Here is a 25341-nt window from a genome sequence, read left to right as displayed (position 1 = left end):
TTAATGGTTGGACTGCACACAAAGAATAAGCCACCAACATGATTAAAAGTGTTGGTGCTTGAGGGTGGGCCATGGAACCAGAAGTACTTTCTTTCTACCCCTAAATTGTCTAATGAGAAATTATATTCCTTTTACAAGTACAAGCAACAAAAACCCACCATAACTTACCACTGCAGTTAATTAGTAATATACCCAGAACCAGTTTGAAGTTTCAGGCAGAATGGCCCACGGCCCCAACAGAGGACCCCTCTGGGTAATTCTTATTGAGTTCAGTGGGAACACCAAACAATTCTTTAATAATTTTCCTATTGTTTTGTTTAAGACCTTTAAGAGAAGCAAAGATGAAGCAATTGCTGTATGAGCGACTGAAAGAAGGTTCAGTTGAGCTTGCAACTGGAGCCACAGAAGTGACCAGCCTCAAGCCACGTTCCCAAACCACAGCAAGTCTTGGTAAACTGAGGTCGCTGAAGTGTGCACCTCTCTGTGCTTTCGTTGTGCACAGAGTGTGACCCCTGCTCGGTGGTAACACTGCATGGACATTGGCATATTTTGGTTCCTCCCGGAACCAAAAATACCAATTTACCATTTGCTTGGTAAATTGACTAATTCTGTTTACATTACTTTTCCTTAAATGAATTATCGATAATATGACTTAAAAACCACAGTGTCCTTGGGAAACAAGAAGGCTCTTCTCACCACATGTTGATTTAATTAGTTTGATTCTCTGGGGGTAGCTTTTAACCCAGTCCTTGGGAGCTACCGACCTCATAGGCACCCTCGCACACTCCCTGGAAGGTGTGGACCAGTCACCTTTATTAGCTCATCGGAGCTTGTCTGGAGGTAATGTTTCAGAACCAGCATAGCATTTCAAAGGCAGCTTTGTAACTTGTGATCTTTTATCTAAGATAGGGGTGTCAAAGTCATTTTCACTGGGGGCCACATCAGCCTCGCAGTTGCCTTCAAAGGGCCGAGTGTAATTTCAACTCCTTAACAGTTAAGAAGTAGTTATATTTATATAGTCCTGAAATTATTTTGGCCCTTTGAAGGCAACCACGAGGCTGATGTGGCCCCCAGTGAAAACGAGTTTGACACCCCTGCTCTAAGCTATACTTCATGATCAACCAAACCCTGAGTTGATCACCAGGCACTGAAAAATGAATAAATACCAGTTATCAAAAACAGGCACTTCTGGGATGTTCTCCTTTTTCAGACACTGTGTACAGTAGTACAGCTTTCTAACTCGAATCACAGGTATTCTTATCAAAAGCAACTCATTCAAATTTGGAACAATTAGGCTAATTAGTACCTGTCAGTTTCAGAAATTCAAAAATAGTTTTTATTATCCACAAGTTAAAAGTTACATTTCAAGAGAAAAATATCTTGGTATTTAATAGTATTAGTCAATATCTAGTAATTCAAAACTTGAAAATTATGTTCTGTTTAAATGTATGCAAATTATTTAAAATACTTGAAATTACAATAAAATCCTCACCATTCTGCCCATTTTTGTAATTAGATAAGTAGAATTATAATGAGCTCAGTAGTTAATAATTAGTAATATGCCAAAATGACTTCATAAATTCATGAATATGTCAAAATCTCTCTCAGTTTCACTGCCCTTAGAGACCCAACTTTGGACACCCATTCACCTAATGGTCGCATGGCACTGTCACCAGACCCTGTTCTCTTTTGGTTTTGTGGTCTGCTGAATATATCTTTCCTGGACCATTTTCGTTTTACTAAAAAGAAAAAAAAAACATTTTTCTTTGAAACAAAATGAATTAATAGCTGATAACATTTCACTTGAAATTTTAAAAAGCCGCAAATCCAGCAAAGGAAAAGGCAGACACATTAGCATCGATGCAGCCGGTTGGCAACTGGAACCAGACAATTATTGTGGGGAAGCTAACGCGAGTAGGAACACTGATCAAAGTACATGCTCGCCGAAAGTCCTGCTCTCAATGTGTTTATTTAGTGTAGTGCATGGCAGAATATAAACACATAACAATATGCCTTTTCTTGTCACAGGTAGTCTTTTGCATAATTAAAATTTTATATAAAAGAAAACTAAATCTGTAAATTATTGGGAAAGGAACAAGGATATGGGAAAATAATATATTTTATATAAATTATAAAGGACAGTCACGATGAAAACCCATCACTCTCCTTTCTAACTCCGTTTACAAAACAAAGCCAGCTGGTACCATGCTGGGACCTGCTGAGAGAAGGAAACCTGGTGGCCCTGTCCCAGGCCAGCGGTCACAGACAAAATGCTGTCAGGGCGTCACGGCTGGTTCTCAGTTCTTAACTGGAGTGGAGCTTCCTTTTGTGGTCTTCTTCAGGTGGTGGTAGTTGGGCAGGATTTTCATCAGGAAGTCCAGCTGCAGCGTCTGGGGCTGAAGTGAGAACACAATGAAGAACTGACCAACAGAAAGCAAAGCTGAGAGTACAGGTAGAAGTGACTGCCGCTAGGTCATGGAGTTACAGGTGATTAGCACTGACTTATTATTGCTTACCCATTTTTAAACAACTTACAAGGAACGCATGTTCAGTTTGGTAACAAGAAAAGCCAAAAGATTTTCAATGTAAAAGTATATATAACGATTCAGTTTTCAACACTGCTTTTATAGATTTCACCCTGACCCCTAAAATGTTAATGTTCCAATTAGAGGGGGCAGGGTGGAGGGGGGCCAAGAGGGAAAACCTGGGACAACTATAATAGCATAAACAAGAAAATATAATTTTTTACGAAAGCTTCAATTACATGAGACAACATGAGTAAAATACCCAGAATGCACTGCTTTCCACAAGACCTACACAACACACATGTGCACACTCATCTGACCTTTGCACTTCATGTACCGGCTTTGCCCAAGCTTTCCTCGCTGGAAAACTTCCTAGGGCACTTGTGAAAAATATAATTTTTTTTAGCTCTTGCCCTAGACAGTCTCTGATTCATTACGTGTGGGGAATCCTTTTTTTTAATGAGGATTTCTACATGATTTTTGTGATCACTGAAATCTGGAAAGCAGCATTGCATACCATTGTGTATTACATTTCAGATATTCTTACTCAATTCTAATCTCCCTTCCCAGCTCTAGCTTCATTTCTCCTCTTTCATCATTTTCGCTGTTCTGTAGAAAGATAGTGAAAAAATGCTGGATTGGTTCTTATTTCCTTTTTAGTCTACTGAATACTTGCTTATAATAATAAAACAGTAATAATAAAAGCCAAACATTACAGAAATAGAATAACCCGAAAGAACTGGAGTTTAAATTTCTGATAAAATATGGCGAGGAATCAGAGGCAAAGTGATAAATGTCTTGAAAAAATATTTTCTTTTGGAGGAGTGGAGCTAAAGAAGCATTTTGCATGAGCCAACCAATGAGGCTCCAGATTTCAATCAGAATGTCTCTGTCCAAAGTCCCAAACGCCGTTCTTATTCATCTACTATGCTATCAAGAGAATCCAAATACAACCCCTTCGTTACTCTAGGTTATTAGAAGATCATTTCATAAGCCAGGAAATTATCCAGACACACTTGCACATTTACAACATGTACTTATTTTCATCCTAATTATGTTAGTAAACAATTAATGGGTCCCAGCTGGCTGTCCACTGTAAATTTGGTTCTCCCAACACTTGAAGGTTGATATTTTCGGAGGAATCAATACATTCTAAGATTTTGTGATAAAGCATCAGTAAAATGCATAAGACCAGGATTATATCTCTGAATTTTCTTCTCTCATAATCAATTTGTCATTGTCAAATGTTACATATTTTTTTACATATGAACTTAAAGACTGAATAATTCCACTGCAAATAAATTCTAGTTTTAGAGATGTTTCTATGATGTTTTATTTCAGCTACTTGCTTTTTAAATAGTGGATGTGCTGCTCCATTAAAACAAACAGGTGGTATTCTAGGGAAATAAGCAGCCAAAGAAAACTCTTTAAAGAGAGGGCCCCGTACCTGTGGCCGCTCAGTCTGCACCCGACGGAGACAGTCCACGCCGTAGATCACTGTGTTCTCAGGGATGACCTCAAATGTATTTAGGTTGCAACAAGCCCCAATGATGCAGCCACTTGTCAAAATTACATTCCTGCCCACGTATGCTGCAGTGAAAACATAGGAGGAATTGCAATTTAAGACATCAAATGACGAGAACGCTATTTTTTCTAAGGTGATTCAAACTGGCTTAGGAAAAAAACTTAAGAAAATACATCATTTCAGCTCTAGTATTCAACACAGAGCTCTGCTACTTTTTGGTTGTGTGGCCTTGGTCAAGTCACTGCGAATTCTCTGAGCAAGTTTATGAATACATGGAAAAACCACTCTACTTCACAGTTTACTGTAAGAAATAAATGGGTGAGTGTTGTATGCTGCTGAGCAAAGGTTTGACACATAGTAAGTATATAATAAATAGAAAATGACAGCGAGGATGGGAATAATAATTGGTAATACAAATTAAAATAAAACCATTAAGCAGGTTCACAAAGAGTCTAATTTTATTATCTGAAAGAGAAGCATGTTCTTTCATGCCAATCACAACCCAGAAAAATAAAACATTATTCTAGAAAGTCTCATTGTTCAGGTTCGTGCTGGACCTTACTGGGACGAGCTCTTGGACCTGCTTCCTAGTAGTGGTGATGACTTTGCATGACCCTGCCCGGCCCCATCTGTGATAAGTAGCTTAAATTTGGTTCTGATTGGCTAGGGTGGTAGACCTGAAATTAAAGAAAACAAATAGCTAGAGAAACTGATTTTTCTTTGATTCTACGATAACATTAATCAACTAAATGTCATCGACATTAGCATTTAGTAGAAATCTTTTTGCCAACTTTCATTTGAACTTTCCACAAAGTTCAGTTCTGATTTAAATTTACACAGCTGAATTTTAAATTAAATGTATTAAACACATTACCGGACTGGGTTCCTTAAAGGCAAGGAATTAATCTCACAGCTATCTCAGTCCTCTTCCAACCACACCTTCCTTCCATGTACACCACTTCGCCAGAGTCTGGACAGGCACACCTTGAAAATACGGCAGGGCTGCTTCCAGACTACCGCAATAAAGCGAATCTTGCAATAAAACGAGTCGCACAAAGTGTTTGGTCTCCTAGTGCATATAAAGGTTATGTTTACACTATACTATCCTCTGTTAAGTGTGTCCCAGCATTGTGTCTAAAAACATGATGTGCACTTAGTTAGAAAATACTTTATTAGGCCCTGGCTGGGGGGCTCAGTTGGTTGGAGCGACGTCAGCACAGCAAGAGGCTGCGGATTCCATTTCCGGGCAGGGCGCACACCTAGGTTGTTGATTCCTCCCTGGCTGGGGTGCGTGCGGGAGGCTGCTGACTGGTGTTTCTCTCTCTTTTTCTCTTTACCCCTTCCTCTCTCTCTGAAATCAGTGAACAAATCCTCGGGAGAGGATTAAAAAAACACAAACAACACCTTAGTGCTACCATTGCTAACCATCATTTGAGTTTTTTCAGCAAATGGTAATCTTTTTGTTGGTGGCGGTTCCTGCCTTGATGTTGAGGAAAATGCAGTGTCTGTAAAGAGCAATACAGCGAGGTATGTCTGTCCTTAGGTTGTATTCTGATGCCACAGAGAGAAAGGAGGTCATCGCTTTGCACAGTAAAGCTCCCAACACAGCTTACCTTTTGATTCAATAACATTATTATCTCCTATTTTCATGGCTTGGGAATCTGTAAGCCAGAGTTAAGTAAACACTGTAAACAGAGTTTCTCATTTTTTCCCTGCTAATTCCCTGGGACCTTGTCCTGCACAGGGACAGAGGACACAAGGGAGGCGAGGGAGGGCTGTGCATGCTCGGTGGCCAAATTCTTTGCCCAGGGAAGTCTGAAAGTAAAGTTTTAATCTTTAAATATAAATATGCCTAAGTATAAATAAATGACTCCTCTGTTCTTTAGAGAAATGAGCATCTTATATGCCAAGGCTAACCTATTTCCACAATTGTTTAAAAAAATTAATACTACCTATCACTCAATAGCTCAATAATAAAACTGTTCATGGTTTGACGCATTTTACATAATTATACATTTCTCTTTACATAACTGGGGATCAAACTGTAAAATCAAATTATACAAAGTTTTGCAGCTTACTTTATTTGGTTTCTTTAAATGTACATATTATATACCATTAAAATTGTTAAAAACATAATTTTAAGTGACTGCTTAGTCTAACAGTCCATTTTATATTTTATTTAAATATTTTGCTACTCTTAAACATTTAGATTTTTTCCTCCAAGTATTTTCTATTACAAAGTAATGTTTTGCTGACATCATAAAAAGACTGGACTATCTTTTTAGAGTACAAAGTCAAGCAAAAGAACTGGTGATACTCTGGGAGAAAAAAAACAAAGAATGAAATATTTTCAGCCCCACCCACCGTTTCCTTGCATCAGACAATGGACTGTCAACCTGCAACGACACAGGAATCAAAGGGACACAGCTGTGGTCCTGGAATCAGGACAGAAGCGAAGATTACTGCTTCTGTTTCTGCCGTCACTTAGTCACTGCTACCTGGCAACAAGCTGTAAGAATAGGAACAGGATGGAGCCTTCAAAATGCTGAGCTCAAGGTCTTTGTGTGCGTACATGTGTGCCGCACATCGGAAGGTGGCGTACGTACTTCCTTCCTCTACTGGGTTATTCTGTGGAAGAGGGGGAATACTTTCCTGATACACTGCAACTCTATCTTCTCAAGGAACTGGATGGCCTAGCCCTAAAAATGTAATTAATTACATATAGTAAAATTATATGTAATTAATTACATATAATTCATGTATATTTGATACATAAATTATGATAATTTCTATGAAGAGTCTTGGTACTAAAAGACAGCAGGGAATGATTTATCCCAAATTACTGTAAAGGATACAACAGCCAACTTCAAACACGTTATTGGTGCCAATGACCATAGGTTTGGGGTCTGGATCTTCGGTGTCAGGGGTGATGTTATCGGGGTGACTAGAAAAACAAGAGACAAATCATCAAAAAGTCAGGAATACAATAAGCAATTTTCCTGTTTTAGAATCTGGCTTTATTCTCTCAATTTCATCCATATCAGTCTTAAAATATGCAACTATGTAATTTCTTAATCCGAGTGAATTACTTACCCCTTGTACTTGATTCAGAGTTAAAAAGGAAGCACTGAGATGTAGAGAAGTCACAGGTACATGTAGGAGAACAGCCTTCCTTTTATTAAGTAACTAATTATTATTACTTTTCATTGATTTTAGAGAGAGGAAAGAGAGAAAGAGGGAGAGACAGAGAGAAACGTCAATTTGTTGTTCCACTTATTTATGTTGATTCTCATATGTGTCCTGCCCAGGACCAAACCTGAGACCTTGGTGTGTCGGGATGATGCTCTGACCCAGGGGTCCCCAGGCACCAGTTTTGTGGAAGATTTTCCCACAGACTGGGGCTGGGCGTGGGGGGGGGGGTGCAAAATGGAGCTCAGGTGGGATGTGAGCGATGGGGATCTACTGGACCCGGGGTGGGGGACCCGGGGTGTGGGACCCGCACTCTGACCAGCTGAGCCACCCTGCCAGGCTATTCCTTTTATTTTTTTAAACTCAAAGCTCAGATGGCCTTCTCCAGGACAAGGCAAAAAAGATACTGGCCATGACTCGTATTTAGATTGTTGAATTGGAATTAAAATCATGCCTAAGTTAAAAGTTTTTCAATCTTAATAATCATTTGTAAACAGATATTTACATAAAATATTTTATGCTGTGAGGTAGTTAGTTGAAGTATTTGGAACATAAAATGTTTCTGGTCTAAGAGGAGGAGGTCATTTTAAGATGGTGATCTGACTGCTGAGTTACTACAGAATATAGTTTTTAATTGACTTACGCTAAAGATGCCAAAATATATTTTAAAAAGAAACTACTTATTATGGTATGAAACTCCCAAATCCTAAGTAAGGTTTAATTTAAAAAATCTCCTTTTTATCAGTTAAATATTTTCCCAAGGTCTTTGGTACAAATTCCACCCACTGTGGCTATAAACTAGGTACAAGCTTGTATTTCCTGCCAAGATTTTATCTAGAAAGCTTTACAAATGCTTATGAAAATTTCACAGGTATTACAGTCTAGTTCACTAAGATCATGTACATGTTCCAACATTTTATTACTTTTTAATCTTTCAAGTTTAAAAACTGCTGGTGGGACCCCAGATTTTTCAAACATAGTTCTGGGCATGACTCTTACAAAGCGTATGAAGATTCCTGTGACGCTCATGCGTCCGAACACGAGAAACAACCCTTCAGCCGAGAAGTCCAACCAGCAGACTTTCTTTAGGGCGATCGGCGCCGCACGGGGATGTTGGAAGTACTCAGGGGAGGTTTGCGTAAGGAACAGCGGAGGCGCCACGCGTAAGGGGAAGGTTATCAGGCTGAGCACTGGAGTCTCGCCAGCCACCAACCTACCAACCAGCGACCAGCCCTGGACAAGTCTCTTCACTCCCCTGGTCTTTCCTTTCCTCCTCTGCTAATGACTGGCGCTGAAAAAGGTCCTCAATGCTTCTCCAGTTCTAGAACAGTGGGGTTCCCAGACGTCAACCGTAAAAGGCCCCTACAATGGGCTGAAATTAATAAAAACGCCACCTGGTGAACCTAGTTCGGAGTCTCCAGAAGAGCCTTACTCACGCGTTTATGATCAGCGCCTGCTCTTCTATCAGGTTTCCTTCGCCGATCACGATGGGTCCGGCCTCCGCAATGATTCGTGCTTTAGGGTGGATCACCGTCCTAGGTCCTGTTAACAGCACGGTGAAAATGAATTATTAGTGGAGCCTACACGTCGAACGGGAGCATGACGAAAGGGCGGGGGAAGCTGTTGGGAGGAACATTTTCTAAAGCGTGTGCCGGGCACCAGACAAGGTACTTTACAAACATTATCTCCTCTGCTGTTATCACTGGTACTTAGCGCCAAACCTCAGACCAAGGCGAGTGGAGCCAGCACAGGCCTTGGAGCCAGACAGCCCCGGCTCGCCCTCTATTTTTGGGCCCCTGGTATCTCAGCAGCAAAACGGAGGTGGTGGCAACACCAGTCTGGCGGGGCTGCTGTAAGGATTAGCTGAGATAATGTTTGTAGACTCAGTATTCTACAGTATGGTTGCAACAAAAATTAACTACCTTCCTTTCCTTCATAAAGGTAATCCACCTAACCCTTTTTTTTTTTTCTTAGAGCAGCCAAGGCATGTGCTCTGACCGGGAATCAAACCGGGGACTTTTCGATGACGCCCAACCAACAGAACTACACCAGTCAGGGCCCACCCAAGGCTTTCTTAGGCCAGAGTGCCGCAGGGCTAGTGTTTTTATTAAACGGTTGAGAGGGAGTAAAGAAAGGGAGTCAGAGGACATGGAAACCAACCTTAGCTTTGTTACTTGTCACTATCCCCATCACGAGTTCAGCCCTGGGGAGGAGGCAGGGCTTCTGTGGTCTGGTTTAGGATGAGGTTTTTCACTCTTAAAGGTTAAAGAGGGACCGTGGAGAGTCCCAAATGTGATTGCTGGAGCCCCGAGGCAATGACTCCAATCCCAAACCGAGGGGGTCAGGGAAGGGGTCTCACTACACCCACTTCCCGATGGGCGTGGCGGAGGCCCTGCCTGGCCGGAGCAGTTTCGGGAATGCCAGCACATGCCCTCTCCTGGCTCTTACTCATCCACAGTCCCAACATGCTGATGATAACGAAACCACTGATGAGAAAACACAACCTCCTTTTAGCCTCTCCCTCCAATGCCCACTCTACCCATCCCCAATTCCAAAGCGATTTTTATTGGTAAACCAGCAGACAGGAAGCAACGGACTCCGAGAGCAGCACAGAGTGGCAGTGTTGATAGAAGGCGGGGAGGGAGCCAGGCAGACGACCCGGACCACGAATTCAATGGTATGAATTGCTAATTTATTCAATAACCATTATCTGCCTGTGACGTGCAAGGTGAAGTGCTGTCTGTCACAGGAAAACAAAAAGACGTACACTCTGTGTTTGCCACTTGGGCCTGTCACCCTAAAAACGGGCACTGCCTCGGGGGCTTGCTCACAAGAGTATTAAAGTAAGTAAGGAGGTGCTCCTGGTACCCAAAGAACTGGAAGGGAACCCCAGCGCAGGTTATGTTTTTTCCTAACAGTGAAGAGCTGGAGATCAGAAAAGAGTAGGCGGAGCTAAAACAGGACACACAGCATCTGCTAAGCAATGCCCCCAGTGTGGCTTTATTATTTCTGTCACCTCTGGTCTCAACCCCTCAGCCGCTAAGTAATATTTCCCTGGCAAGTGCGCCTGTTCGGGACAGGATATTTTGGGGTAGAAGACGGGATCTCTCAAATTCCTGGGAAGCTTCTCAACTTGACCGTGATTATGAACATGTGTGTCTTTTTCTTTGTTAAAACGTACACACAATTTATAAAAGGAATACATGCTCATTACAAAAAAATTACAGCAAAAAACTGCAAAGATCCTCCCATACTAATCCCATTCCCTGGAGGTAAGTAACTATTCTTAAAAGTCTGAAGTATATTATTCCAGAGTTAAGTACTACTTAATATAAGCCTTATCTCATTACACAGTTAAAAAATAAATTCAACTTGAAGGGGAAAAAATACAGATTAAAACCACATACATTTTTTTAAAACCAAGGAATAGTATTTATCATGCTATAGTTTGTTTTTCTTCACCTAATAAGTCATGGTCATTTTCCCTCATAAGTACAGCAAAATAGATATTTTTAAATGGCTGAACAGTATTTCATATCATATTAATATGCCATCATTCATTTCACCTATTCGTTAATAATGGGCATTTAGATGTTTTCATTCTGGTGGGAGAGGTGCTAACCAGCACTGAAACAAACATTGTATTCCTTTGAAATGAGATATTCCTTTTTCAATAGATTTTGTTTTAAAGGGACAGGAAGGAAGCAACACAGAGAGAGAGAGAGAAACATCGATGGGTTGCTTCTCACATGCCCCCAGCTGGGAACCTGCTCCATAACCCAGGTGTGTGCCCTGACTGGGAATAGAGTGAGTGACCTTTCTGTTCACAGGCCAGCGCTCAATCTACTGAGCCACACCAGCAAGGGCCGAAATGAGATATTTCTCCAGATCTCCCAGCTGTGAGAACCAATTTAAATCTGCAGTTTGCACAATCATAGATTTGTGCTTCAAAATGTTCTCCGATAAAGGGACACAATCTACTTAAAATTCTTTGTAATGAAAGTCCCCACCAGCACCCACCCTTATCTAGAAAGTCTAGACTCGGCCTGGATCACTTACAGGTTATGTGCTTAATCTCACAAAAGCTGTTTTCTCACCTGTACAAAGATGAGAAGTATAACCACAGCTTTGGGTGGAAGTGTGAGTTATAGAAAATAATGTTTGAAAGGGAGATCATGGGGTCTGGCTCATAGTTCTTAAAAAAAAAAAAAGGCCCTGGCTGGTGTAGCTCAGTGGATTGAACCACACGATCGCAGTTCGATTCCCAGTCAGGGCACATGCCTGGGTTGCAGGCCAGTTCCCAGCAGGGGACTCACGAGAGGCAACCATACATTGATATTTCTCTCCTTCTCTCCTTCCCTTCCCCTCTACAGATAAATAAATAAAATTAAAAAAAAAAAAGGTTCATCACTATCTGACACTAAGAGCTAAAAAATATCTTTATCATAGTAGACAAAGTAACCCCTGGTCTGAGTCACAGAGGAAAAGGGTATGTTTTACTCCTTTATTCCAGCCATCATGGTAATGCCTCCTTTTAACCAGCAGAGAAACTTCTGCCCCTTACTTTAAGATAATAAAAAATCTGCCCTGGCTGGTGTGGCTCAGTGGATTGAGTGCCAGCCTGTGACTCAAAGGGTCGCTGGTTCAATTCCCAGTCAGGGCACATGCCTGGGTTTTGAGCCAGGTCCCCAGTAGGGGGCATGCGAGAGGCAACCACATATTGATATTTCTTCCTCTCTTTCTCCCTCTGTTCCCCCCTTTCTAAAAATAAATTTTAAAAAGATAGTAAATTCAATAAGGGTATCTCCCACACTAGCACTAAAAATCTTAGGACAAAGAGGCCGTATGGCTGCCACAGAAAGCACATCCTTGGCTACTGCCGGACACGTAGCCAGAGGCACTAGATATTCTGCTGGTCCTCACGGTGTGGCTTCTGACAAGCAGCCTTGCAAGAAAATACCTGAAAATGGACCAACAAGACAAGGTACCACTGGGACCTGTTTGTCTTTAAAAGTTGCTCTTTTTCCTTCCAAGAATGATAATAATAATAATACATGTTAATTATATGAAAAAAAAACAAATGGATAAATACAATTAAAAATTAAACTAATCCCATTTCATGCCTTATACAATATTTAAAAATAACACCTGAGCTATTTTAAGCAGGTGTTTTCTTATTATTATTGTTTTTATCATTATTAAGTTAAAGTTAGTAAATATCTGGAAAATTGGTTTTAAATCTGAGGGTCTTGCCCTGGGAGGAAGAGCATTATTAAGTTAGTTAAGATGTGTGCTTAAGACACTATCTCCACCTTGCGGCAGCACTGCCAAACTACAAGTCCTGGTGCTTCCGGGCTGAATTTTTGTAAAAGGTCAAACTATCAATGTGGAGTTGCGACGTCCCAGCAAATGTCATGGGTGACAAACTGAATACTGCCTCCCCACTTCTTGTAGGTCTCTTTTGGGCAGAGACTAGAGAAGTTAGAATACATGTACACCAGAATTCATGTACTGAAGTAAATGTGACTGCTAACATTTTGGATTGGTGAATTTTTATTTTACTGGCTGAATTATGTATTTATTATTCTGATTGGAAAGAACACTTAAATTGTCTCTCCTGTTAGGAAAAAAGTCCAAATTTGGCACGTATACCATAATCTGCATGGAACACGGCCCTGTCCCACCTCCCCACCCCCACGCACGTTTGCACTAGTGAGCACTCCGTGCGGCTGCACGATGGCATCCGTGCTCCGGGACTGTGTGTCCGTCCCAGCGCGGCAAACCAAGGAGCCGAGCTCTTGCGCCGCTGCAGCGCACCAGGTGGAGGGAAGGACCACAAACCCCAGCATGGGTTTGCGGTTGTCCAGTACCCAAGCTGTGTTTCCTACTCCCTAGTCAAACCCTGGGCTTGTGGGCTGTTTCCATTCCAGCTCTTAAACTGATGCTAAATACGCTATCAGTAACTGCAGTACCTGAGAACAAGGGACTTGATGGACTGGAGAACTTAAAGGAAGGTTCCAACTCAGGTGAGTCTGCGTCCCATTCAACCTTGTCTCCGCCCGGCTTGGTGCTGGAGGCCGGCGCCAGAGCCCTGTTTCAAGACCCGAGCTGCGACAGCACGCTGAAGCGTGGGCGCGGTTCGCTCTCTGCTTTTCCGCATGCCATGCATGCTTTTGCCTAGAATGGGTCTGAATTCAAACCACATTTAAGGATCTTGAGGGTAAAATGCTTTAAAAATAAAAATCTGTCACCATGGAAAGTTTTTGTTTTTTTTTAAAGGCGCTCTCGTGAACCTTCTTGGGGCTCTTTCTGGCTGGGTAGCGTGTATATTTTCTTAACCACATGTGGTGAAACCCTATTTGGCTTATCTCCTTGTTTGGATAAATGTGTCTAGAGCTGGAGCTGCCTTACTGGGTGACGAAATATTTTTTCTAAATGGTTGGCTGGGCTTGATTCAACATGGCCAGAGAGACATTCCATGCATCAAATTTCCATTCCCTTCCTTTGGTAAAGGACATTTTTCCTCTCTCTCTTTGCCACAGAAAGCAAACTTTGAGTTTGTTTTCCTATGTCAATAAATAGTTGAAAAAAAACAAAGCTTTTTCTTTTTCGAAAATTAAAATTACTTTGACCCGTAGGCTGAAGTACCTGTAAGAACTTCATAGTCCATGAATTCCTCAAGTCAAAGCTACTATTCTGCCTTCCTAAAAAAGATTCCCACAATAAAAGGGAAGCTTTTGGTCTACATTAAAAACTCGAATGAAGAGAAAGAATTTAGTGGGACAAGGGGCTTCCATCGAAGAGCTTTTCCACCGTGCCGAGTTCTGCCTTCACACTACGATGTCCCAGCCAAGCCTGGTCCTGATGCCAGGTGACAGCTTTTCACCCTATTACGCATAGGACTGGAGGACTGTGCTTAACGGTACTTTCCTGAGATGTTTCCGCATTTGAAATAAAATTCACAGGAAATAATGCATGGCTCATGAATCAAGGCCGCCTAATTAAAACAGACTTAATAAAATGAAACCTCAAGTGAGGATAAAATAATCATTTAAAAATAATAATATGCCCTGGCTGGTGTGGCTCAGTGGATTGAGTGTCAGCCTGTGAACCAAAGAGTCACCAGTTCGATTCCCAGTCAGGGCACATGCCTAGGGTATAGGCCAGATCTCCAGTAGGGGGCATATGAGAGGCAACTAATTGATGTTTCTTCTCCCTCTCTTTCTCTCTCCCTTTCCTTCTCTCAAAAAATAAATACATAAAATCTTTAAAAAAATTAACATTATTTTAGTTACTTTCCTTTTATAGAACATCTTGTGAAGTAATATCAGATATTATTCCTTGAATCATGATAAAAATACCAGAAAACAAATAATGCAGAAGATAAACATATGGCCTCATAATTTCTCCTCATAAAACATCTGCCAGCGGTTTCAGAGTTAACGAAGCGTTAACAGAGCACTGAAAGTAAACAGGGTTACCTCCTAAACTTTGAAATTCTGCCAATTTAAAATAAAACCAACCTGGAAAATTCCTAATGATATTCCTTAATACTGGCGCAATCTTCACTGGTTTTATCAGACATGATGCCTAAATTGGTTGAATGCTCAGACTTACTAAAATGTATCATTTTTTTCATATTAAGGAAAGACGTTACTACAAGGGAACGAAGCATAACACGCAGCAGTTGGTGAGGATGGGCTTCCGTTAATGAAGCTCAAAGGGAACCATGCCCAGAGAAACGTGTAAAACAACCTGGAGGAACGTAAAGCATGTTCATATAAGTAAGTCACCAGATGTTGAGTTGTTTATTTGTTTTAAATGTTGGATTTGACCTCTAGCGAAGTTACACTAATAAGATTTAACAGTGTGATTAGCTACCTTGTATTGTGTGCTTATTGTGCATTAAATTTTAGGCAACTGTTTGCACAAATATTCTTATTTAATCTTGCAAAAACTTAGGAAGCAGGTACTCCTATTTTGCATGGGATGGTAACTGCTAGTTGCCACTGAATAGCCATTCTTCCCTTTTCCTTGTAACAGAATCTTATTTTATTAAGGGCAGCAAAGGGACGAGTTACGACTACATTTCCCAGCCTTCCCTGCAGTGACATGTGACCGTAAGACTAAGTAAGTCCAAGGCATTAGACAACAAATAAGGGCTATGTGGAACTTTCAGGATGACTATTTAAAGGGAGCCGACCCAGCTGAAAGACACGACACTGTCTTAATCATTGTTACACTTAACTGCTTTAGCCTGCAAGGCTGGAACTGCTGGACAGTCAACCGACCAGCCCTGAATTGCCAATCTCTAGGCTTTCCATGTAAGAGAACAAACCTTTGCAGGGGTAAGCCACCCCTACATGTAGGTGAACCTGTTCCTAAGACCCACATTTACACAGATGGGGAAACTAAGGTTAGTTCAAGAAATACGGCAACCCAGCAAGTAAGGTGCAAGGATCCTAACCCAATCTGTCACACTTCATGATTCGCACTCTTAACAATTACCCAGGAGAATGTAAGCTCGACAAAGGCAGTACGTTTTTCTGCTGTAGTCATTGCTGTGTCCCTGTGCTTAGCACAGTGCCTGGCACATAGTAGGTACACAATAGATGTCCCTCAAATAAATGAATGACTTATTATGTTCATCCAATAGAAGTTTAAACAGAGACTTCATCACATTACATTCTTTTAGAAATATAAAACATGCCTGGGAGGAAAATACATCGTTTTGTCAATATAATTAGGACATCAGTGAAACAGACACATGTAATACTCAAATACTGTAAAGCACTGAAATGAAATCACATCAATTGTTGGGAAACAACACTAGTAAAACATTTTCTTACCTATAGTTACATCCCCCCTGATTTCACTCTCCACACACACAACCGCTCCAGGGGCAATCTTCACACTGTAGGAAGGAGAAAAGGTGGCATTTATCACAGGTGAGGCTTCGAAACATTGTTATAGAAGCTATCCAGACACTGTGGCAAAAAAGGCTAAGAAAAAAAAATGGATGGAGAGGTGCAAAGTCAGTTGTAAGAAGGTAAGATTTAATATATTATAAACTTCTCAGCTGGCACACTATCCATTAGGTTAAAATCATATATGATGCCTTATTATTACAACACTTGAGAAAAAAGAGTCTTTAGATCCTTTTCTTTTAACACTGGTACTGTTTCTAAATACTAAAAAGCTGAAGACACAGCTATCCATTTGCAGGGGAGTAGTTAATAAATTGTAGGATACTATGAACCAATACACAGTCATAAAAAAATGAATCTCCCTGCCTGGGGTGGCTCAGTGGATTGAGCGCCAGACTGTGAACCAAAAGGTCACCAGTTCAATTCCCAGTCAGGGCACATGCCTGGGTTGCACGCCAGGTCCCCAGTAGGAGGTGCACAAGAGGCAACCACACATTGATGTTTCTCTCTCTCCCTTTCTCCCTCCCTTCTCTCTAAAAATAAATAAATAGAATCTTAAAAAATCATTCTTTATGTGAAGGTTTGACATGATCTCTAAACTAAATGAAGTCATAAAAGCAAAGCCTCAAAATGGACAGTTTATATAACACGTCACCCTTGTTTTGTAAATAGGGGGAAAAGAATGTACATTCGAATTATTTAAACAGCAAAGTAATGTTAATATAGATATCAGAGCAATGCACAATGTTCCTATGTATTTTCTAACTATATATAAAACTCCTTATCAAATGATATAAATTATAGTGCAAATTGTTCAAAACAAGTAATTGCTCAATAATTTATTGATACTTTCTGATATTCTGCTGTGATCTTCCTTTTAGCACCGCTGATTCCAGCTAAATGCTGCCCTAGCTGGGCCTCGTGCTGACATGAACTACACCAAACGACCGTCCCAGTAAACTGACAGTTGGTAGGTAACTTGTTCTCATTAAGAATTTTTCTTAGCGGTAATTGTTCAAGGTGTTAAATCTTCTCTCAAACTCTATGAAATAACAGTGCCAATTTAGATATTTTGACTTCACCATTCTATTTGGGTTTTTCAAAATTCTGATCTCCAGGCATTCACTACTTGTGTACAGAAACACAGTAATTTTGTCCATCGGCCTTGCATCCTGTGACCTTGCTAAAGCCACTCAGTACAAGTAGGTTTTTTTGGATTATCTGGGATTTTCCATGTAAAAAAATCTGTGTCTGCGAATAGGAACAGTTTTATTTCTTCTTTTCCAATCTGTGTGTTTAGTATTTTTTTCTTGCCATGCTGCCCTGTCTAGGACTTGCAGGACAATACTCAGTAGGAGTGAGGAGACCAGAGGGCATGGCCTTGTCCTAACTTCCTAAGACCAACCAAGCTATCAAATTATCTTCTAAGCCATGAATTTGGCATTGTAAGTACATTATTAAAAACCCGGTATGTGATACAATAGAAGTTTTGTTGACCAAAATGTTACTGCCTTGATTTATAAATTTTTCAAAAAGTTCTTTTCTCATTTCAGCAAATGTTTTACAGCCAGTAATGATTGGAAATGTAGATTGCAATGAATCATTCATATCACCATGATTTTTTAGGTTCTATAACTGTTCATGGATCAAAATGCTTATTTTTAACTTACAGCAGATAGTGTAACACAGATGTCTTTTTGACACTTCTTTGATTGAAAAGTTGTTATTGCAAGTTTCTCCAAATGCTTTACTGTGAAATAGATTCATATTTTAAAAAAATAAAATGTGTCTTTAAGTTTTTTCTTTTTTCATTGTGTACCTTTTTATTTTATCTGCATCTTCGCTACCTCCTCCCTCCCCCACCAGTCTCTGTGAGAGGGCGGAAGCCCCTTTAAGTTTTTTCTAACGCAGGGGAATCCCTTCAGAGGCCAGGCAGGTAACTGGAGGTAAAGAAGAGCAGGCAGTGAGAGAAACTGGACGTAGCTGGCTCAGTCCAAGGCTCCCTTAAGAACACTCAGATTAAAATAAAAGCACACTGTTCCGACCAAATGAAACCAGTGTACAGGCGCGCACATTTCACCCCCCTTACAGCAGGCACTTGGAAAAGATCCCGATTTTTGCCATTGCTGGAACAGCTCTTACTTCTTTCATATCCTTCCCTCCTGCTGCCTCCAGTGATATTTTTAAAAATTCAGCAGTATGTTTACTCAGTTACTTACAGTGGTCCCCTGGGTTCTGCACTGTGGGTATTTTGGCTGGATTCCTTCTGTCTAGGTCATTGCAATAGTTAACGTGCTCCATCTGAACTTCCTCATATCATGTCTCTCCATATTCCATCTGCTTTTTAATCAAACATTGCAAACTCTCATTTCCTTTTTTTTCACTTTTTATTGACATTACTGGGTTGACATTGTTAGTCAAATTACATAGGGTTCATGTGTGTAATTCTTTAATACATCATATGTACATTGTATTGTGTGTTCACCACCCCAACAGAGTCATAGGTTTTGCATTTGTCCTGCTTGATGATTGCAAATTTTCATTGTACCTAACACGAACTTACATAGGACACACTTGCCATTCTAATAAAATATTTGTGTTTATTTAGCATGTTGAAATTTTCTAATTTTTGACCAGCATTTACCTGTTGAACATCAGTATTTATTTGAATATTTTAAAATTTTCTCAGGAAGAACAGATAAGAAACTATTATTATTCACTGAGATCAGACAGAGGAGCTGGACGGCAGAGACACAGGGTGGATGCAAGACTTTTTTCATTAAATACCATTTTCCAATCATTTTCATTTTGAATCACATAACTACATTTCGTAGTCAGTAACTTAACCATAAAAATTGATAACATTTTCTCTGTTAGAAGACTTATTTATTGATTTTTAGAGAGAGGGAGAGAAACATCAATGTGTGAGAGATACACCGCTCAATTGCCTTTCACACGCCCCCCAGCTGGGAACCGAACCCGAAACCCAGGCGTGTGCCTGGACCAGGAATTGAACCGGCCACCCTTTGGCGTGGGGGCTGGAGCTCAATCCACTGAACCACACCAACCAGTGTAATAACATTTCCTTTCTTTCTTTCTTTTGAACACACCCGACTGGGGATGGCACCCCCCTGACCAGGAATCCAACCGCAACCTTCTGGTTCATGTGGAGACGCCCAACCAGCTGAGCCACACTGGCCAGGCCGATAACACTTTCTTAGGACTGGGTGTTGAAGAGGTCCTGGATATACTTCTATACTCAAGGTGAACTTTCATACTCCTTTCCTTAAAATGTCCCCCTCAAATCTTTATCCCGACAAACATCTTCCCCTTTCAATATTATTTTATCTAAAAATACTTTCCTGGGCTTCTGGTCAATATGGCAGTGTCAGTAAGTGTGGTACTCGCTTCCTCCCACAACCACATCAAAATTACAATTAAACTACAGATCAGCCGTTGTTCAGAACTGCCTGGAATCTAGCTTGAATGGATGCCTACAACTAAGGATTTAAAAAAGAAGCCACTTTGTGACAGGTGGGTGGGGCAAAACCAATGAATGGGCTGGTCCAGCACCCACCTGTGGCAGTTTAAAATCACGAGGAACATCCTGGCTGCAGAGGTTCTCCATGGGGAGCGTGGGGTCCCAGCCCCACACCACGGCTCCCCAGCCAGGGTTCCAGAGTCAGGAAAGAAAGTCCCCATAACTTCTGGCTCTAAAAACCAGCAAAGATCATGGCTGAGTGAGAGAGACCTTCTGGCGTCCCAGGCAGTTTCTCTCAAAGGACCTGCACCTAGGAGGCTCACTAGGACTCACTGCTTCTGAGCTCCAACGCTGGGGCAGCAGCATGAAAGGAAACAGGTACCCACAGGGAGGAAATGAACTGTCTGGCATCAGGGTGAGAGCAGGAGGGGCTGCTTTCTGTCAGGCAGAAGTGCTGGCAGAGGCCACTGTTCCTTTTCTGAGACCTCCCCACCACCTGCAGAGCTGGCAGGTGGGTGCCATATCTGAGTCTCACACTGCTCACCCTGCCCCGGTGATTCCCTGAGACCCTTGTCCTACCCAATTTGCGGCTCCACCCAAGCTGTTTCCAGTGGGTTTTCTGTATGAATGGCCTCACTTGCCTCATGCTTCAGACTTTCTTGTGATCTCTCAAATAAGCAGCATCTAGCCTCTGTATACCCTGTACCCCTTGCTAAGTGGCCCCAGGCCTGGCACTAGAGGCAATCAGCCTTGGTTCACAGCTTGGCCTATTCTGGGCACCTCCAAGGCCAGCACAAGTAGCAGCCATTTGCAGATTGCTCTGTAGCTCATTCCAGATGGCCCCAGGCAGAGGCTGACCCTGCACCTCCTGGGAGGCCCCAGCCCCCAGTGGACAGCTTCAAACCGGGCTGGATTATAACCCAACCACCTCTGTGAGTGACACACTCAAAGGGTGGACTAGGTGAGCACCAAAGCCCCACTGAAGCAAGTCGTGCTCTGTGGGGTTGACTCCTGCACAGCAGTTCCTCTCCTGTAGTCACAACTGGTCCTCACAGCCTACTGGTCAGGGTGTCAATCCCTCCCATCGATGCCAACAGCAATCAAGGCTCCACTACAGTAGGGGTGTGTATACAGCCCAGGCAGGGGTGCACCTGGAGCGCCTGGCTCTGGTGACTGGGGAGGCTGTGCAGCTGGGTCCTACAGGACACTGACTATAAAAGGCCACTCAACCAAGTCTGGGAGATATAGCAACTTTACCTAATACATAGAAACAAACATAGGGAAGTAGCCAAAATGCAAAGGCAAAGAAACACATCCCAAATGAAAGAACAGGAGAGTCTCCAGAAAAAGAACTACATGAAATGGTGGCAAGCAAATCACCAGATACAGAATTCAAAACACTGGTTGTAAGGATGCTCAAGGAACTCAAGAGAGAACTTCGACAGCATGAAAAGGACACGGAAACCATAAAAAAGAACCAGTCAGAAATGAAGAATACACTGAAATCAAGAATAATTTACAGGGAATCAGTAGTACAGTAGATGAAGCTGAGAATCAAATCAGCAATTTGGAGTATAAGGCAGCAAAAAACACCCAATCAGAACAGCAAAAATAAAAAAATATCTAAATAAAAATAAATGAAGCTAGTGTAAGGAGCCTCTGGGACGACACCAAGCATACCAACATCTGCATCAAGGGGGTGCTGGAAGGAGAAGAGAGAGAGAGCAAGAAATCGAAAACCTGCCCTGGCTGGCGTGGCTCCGTGTATGGAGCACCACTCTGCAAACCAAAGGTCGAAGGTTGGCTTCCCAGTCAGGGCACATGCCTGGGTTGCAGACCGGGTCCCCAGTTGGCATGCGAGGAGCAACTCACCAATGTTTCACACATCAATGTTTCTTTCCCTCTCTTTCTCCCTCCCTTCCAATCTTTCTAAAAATAAAAAATATTTTTTAAAGAAGTTGAAAACCTATTTGAAAAAATTACACAAAACTTCCCTCACTTGGTGAAGGAAACAGACATCAAACCTAGGAAGTGCAGAGTGCCAAACAAGATGAACCAAAAGAGGCCAACACCAAGACACATCGTAACTAAAATTGCAAAGGTTAAAGATAAAGAGAGAATCTTAAAAGCAGCAAGAGAAAAGCAGTTAGTTGCCTACAAGGGAGCTCCCATAAGACTGTCAGCCGATTTCTCAATAGAAACTCTTCAGGCCCCAAGGGAGTGGCAAAAATATGCAAAGAGAGAAAAGCAAGGACCTATGACCAAGATTATTCTTCCCTCCAAAGCTATCATTTAGAATTGAAGGACAGATAAAAAGCTACCCAGATAACAAAATGCTAAAGTAGTTCACCATCACCAAACCAATAGTACATGGAATGTTAAAGGGTCTTCTTTAAGAACAGCCCTCCTTGACCCATGTGGCTCAGCATATTGGGTATTGTCCTGCAAACTGGATGGTTCCTAGTTCAATTCCCAGTCAGGTTACATGCCTGGGTTTTGGGTCAGGTACCTGGTTGGGGGCATGTGAGAAGCAACCAACTGATATTTCTCTCCTTTTCTTTCTCTCTCCCTTCCCATCTCTCTAAAAATAAATAAAATCTTTTAAAAAAAAGAAGAAAAGATAAAATATGAATAATGAAATGGCAACAGATAGTATATGTATCTACCAACAACTGAATCTAAAAAAACAAAATAAATGAACAAGCAGAACAGAAAGACTCACAGACAGAGAACATCTTGACGGTTGCCAGATGGGAGGGGAGGGGTTGAGAGGATGAGTGGAAAAAGTGAAGAGATTAAGAAGTACAAATTGGCCCTGGCTGGTGTAGCTCAGTAGATTGAGCGTGGGCCTGCGAACCACATGATCGGGGTTCGATTCCCAGTCAGGGCACATGCCTGTGTTGCAGGCCAGTTCCCAGCAGGGGACTCATGAGAGGCAACCATACATTGATATTTCTCTCCTTCTCTCCTTCCTTTCCCCTCTAAAGATAAATAAATAAATCTTTAAAAAAAAAGAAGTACAAATTGCTAGTTACAGAACAGTCATGGCAAAGTAAAGTACAGCATATAGGATATAGTCAATAATATTGTAATAACTGTGTATGGTGTCAGATTCGTATGGGATTTATCAGGATGATCACTTAGTAAGTTATATAATGTCTAATCACTGGGGTGCACACCTGGAACTAATATATTATTGTATGTGGACTGTAAAGGAAAAATGATTAAAAACTATAAAAATACTTTCTCGTAACTCTTAAGCATCATTTAATGAATTTTCGACTCCTCTGTTTCCCATTAAGACCAGTTTTCTGTTCTTTTCAATCATTTCTGCCATTGCTTCAGCAACAATCCTCTTTAACCAAGGACGGTATTGTTTTTCATTAGTATCACTCCTCATTAATTTCAATCTTTAAATAAATGACCTATCATAAATATAGCCCCACCATGCCATGTTGAAAGTTTTCTGGAAACAACCTGTCATTTTGGATACTTTTCCTGTAAGAGGTGAAGGATGTGGTGAGTGTGTCACCATTTGTAAATGGTAATTCTCTAATACCTTTCATTTAGAGTAGGTTTGTATGTTAAAATATGTATTTGATTAAGCCTTGGACAAACAAATTACACTTTATAAATGCCTCTTGTTTAAGGCCTTATTTCCCATTCCAACTTTCCATTCCTTCAGCCTCCCTCTCATTATGATTTTTAGTGAAAAGAGCATTATCTAACTTTTAACTTGTCCTGGACAAGTGAGGATGGGAGCGATTCCTAAGTGTCCCACTCTCTTCAGTGTTATGCCGAAGGAAGAGGCCCTGGGTAGGGGCTGTGTCACAATCAGCATACTTCTCTGTGCAGCAGGAAATACTTAAATTCACCATTATATCACCTAGACCCACTGCACCTCTGAGTGGTGGGGCAGAGCAGAGAGCAGGCAGCTGGGAGGAGGCTTAGTTAGTCAAGATCTATTAAAGTGAGCCTGCAATAAATACGTTCATCACCACCGTACATACTGTATAATGCACATAATATTCATAGTAGATCTGTTCCTCTGTAGCTTATGAAAAAATATTAGTTAACCCGCCTAAGTAGAAGAACAACCTAAAATTTAATTTATGGCACCAGAAACAACGTATGTCAGTTTTCTTTTTCAGAGAGTCAGCAAGGGTGTTTAATACTGCTGTTTTTGAAAAGTCTGACTTAAGCATTTCTCTCATCCTAGCTGTTTCTTTCCACCACCAACAGTTCCTAGCAATGGGGACTGCTGGAGAAGAAGCCACAGTTCTGTCCTCACAGGTTTACAGCGTAGCTTGTCCGCGCCCAGCAGAATGAATTCTCAGTTTTAGCCCAGGCGCGGTCCCCTTTTTGACAGACGACAGCGAATCAGTTTACACAAACACACACCGCCCGCGACAGGTAGGAAGGAGGGATGGGGCTGCGGCCAGCACCAATGTGGGTGCCTGGAAATACATATCGGAGAATGAATGCAGTCACTAGCCGTCGGAGAACAGCTGTACCAGGGACAGTGCAATGGAGCCAGCGACGCCAATCTCCCTTCGCAGCCCTCGCCCCAACCCCCGCACCCAGACCCCCGTCAGTGCAGGCGCGTCGCGGAGGGACGGCAAGGAGGGCCCGAGATGAAAGAACAAAAACTTTTCCAAGCAACGTTTCCGCGATCCTTTCTAGGCCTCCAGATCCCATTCGGTAGCCTCTTCCCTCAGCGGAAGCCAGGCCTGGGCTTTAGGAGCCATCCTGGCCGAGGTCCAGGGATAAGACACCATCTCAGTCCCCACCAATGGCGACCACGAACGGGTTCCACCTTTGCAGAGGGCTGAGAACAGGCTTTTCTCAAACAGCACACCCACCTCTTTTGAGTCTTCTCCGCCATGGTTTGGCTCGGGTCTGCAATTGGAACGGAGATCGACTCGAGCGGCTGGGTAAAGCGATGATCTCTACCAGCGATTGCATAGCCTGGCAGGATTGGAAGGGGGCGGAGCAAGGGTGGGGTAGGGGGCCTGCCGTCCCGGCCTGGCCGGCTAGGGCTCTGGGCACTGGGCTCTGGCTCCGCCTCCGCCTGGGTGAGCCCAATTGTGCGGGGCGGAGGTAGGTGTGTGTTCATCTGCTGCTTTTAACGCAGCTCCGGGAGCGGTAGACCCAGATGTAAAACAGTCGTTTAGCCCTCGCGGACGCACATCATTATGACCTCGCAATACTCCACTGTTCATTTTCAACCTTCTTAAGGATCTCTATTCCTTAAGGATCCTACCCTTTTCCTGTTCAGTAAGTTGATCTCTTCCTGGATGAGTTTATCAGTCCCGTAAATTAAGTACCTGCAACCTGCTGGCTTTCTTGGGCTGATATCTCAAGTTCTGTCTTCTTTGCCTCTCATCTGCTTATTCAATTGCCTACTGCCTCAAAGTCTCATCAAATGTAAAAAATCAAGAACAGAGCTTTCGATTTACCCCTGGCCCTCTCTGCAACCGGAGAGGTCCTTTGATCTCTATCCTAGGAAAGGAATCCACCATTCATCGAGCCGCTCAAGCCAGAAACTAGAGTCATTCTAGGCACTCTTCACCTCTCCATTTGTAATTCACGAGCAAGTTCTGCTGGTCCTTCATCTGATGTCTATCATTCTTCCACTTTGCATCATTTACTCTACCTTCTCTCTGATCACCATCCCCACCCCCGCTCCACCCA

The 25341-nt window shown here is 42.0% G+C and overlaps 1 protein-coding gene across 1 annotated transcript; it reads right to left on the bottom strand.

Annotated features, from left to right (window-relative positions):
- Positions 1-1421: 1421 nt before the first annotated feature.
- DCTN6 (dynactin subunit 6) lies at positions 1422-24614 on the bottom strand. The gene is made up of 7 exons (XM_037055299.1): positions 24510-24614; positions 16089-16153; positions 8676-8781; positions 6906-6994; positions 5664-5711; positions 3973-4115; positions 1422-2396 (listed from the first exon to the last, which is right to left on the bottom strand). The coding sequence occupies exons 1-7, from the start codon at positions 24530-24532 to the stop codon at positions 2298-2300; spliced, it is 573 nt and encodes a 190-aa protein (XP_036911194.1). The 5' UTR covers positions 24533-24614; the 3' UTR covers positions 1422-2297.
- Between the last annotated feature and the right edge of the window lie 727 nt (positions 24615-25341).

The sequence above is a fragment of the Sturnira hondurensis genome, unplaced genomic scaffold (assembly GCF_014824575.4).
Source record: "Sturnira hondurensis isolate 20B ecotype Veracruz unplaced genomic scaffold, ASM1482457v3 Scaffold0008640, whole genome shotgun sequence".
Taxonomy (NCBI): domain Eukaryota; kingdom Metazoa; phylum Chordata; class Mammalia; order Chiroptera; family Phyllostomidae; genus Sturnira; species Sturnira hondurensis.
This window is presented reverse-complemented; position numbering and strand designations above follow the sequence as displayed.

Bases quoted from the DNA above. Each gene is read 5' to 3' on its own strand.
- DCTN6 (XM_037055299.1), bottom strand. From the start codon at position 24,532: ATGGCGGAGAAGACTCAAAAGAG. The intron at 16,154-24,509 runs GTGGGTGTGCTG...TCCTTCCTACAG, and splicing joins GCGGAGAAGACTCAAAAGAG to TGTGAAGATTGCCCCTGGAG. The intron at 5,712-6,905 runs GTATCCTTTACA...TCTGGCTTACAG, and splicing joins CGTGTTTGAAGTTGGCTGTT to ATTCCCAAGCCATGAAAATA.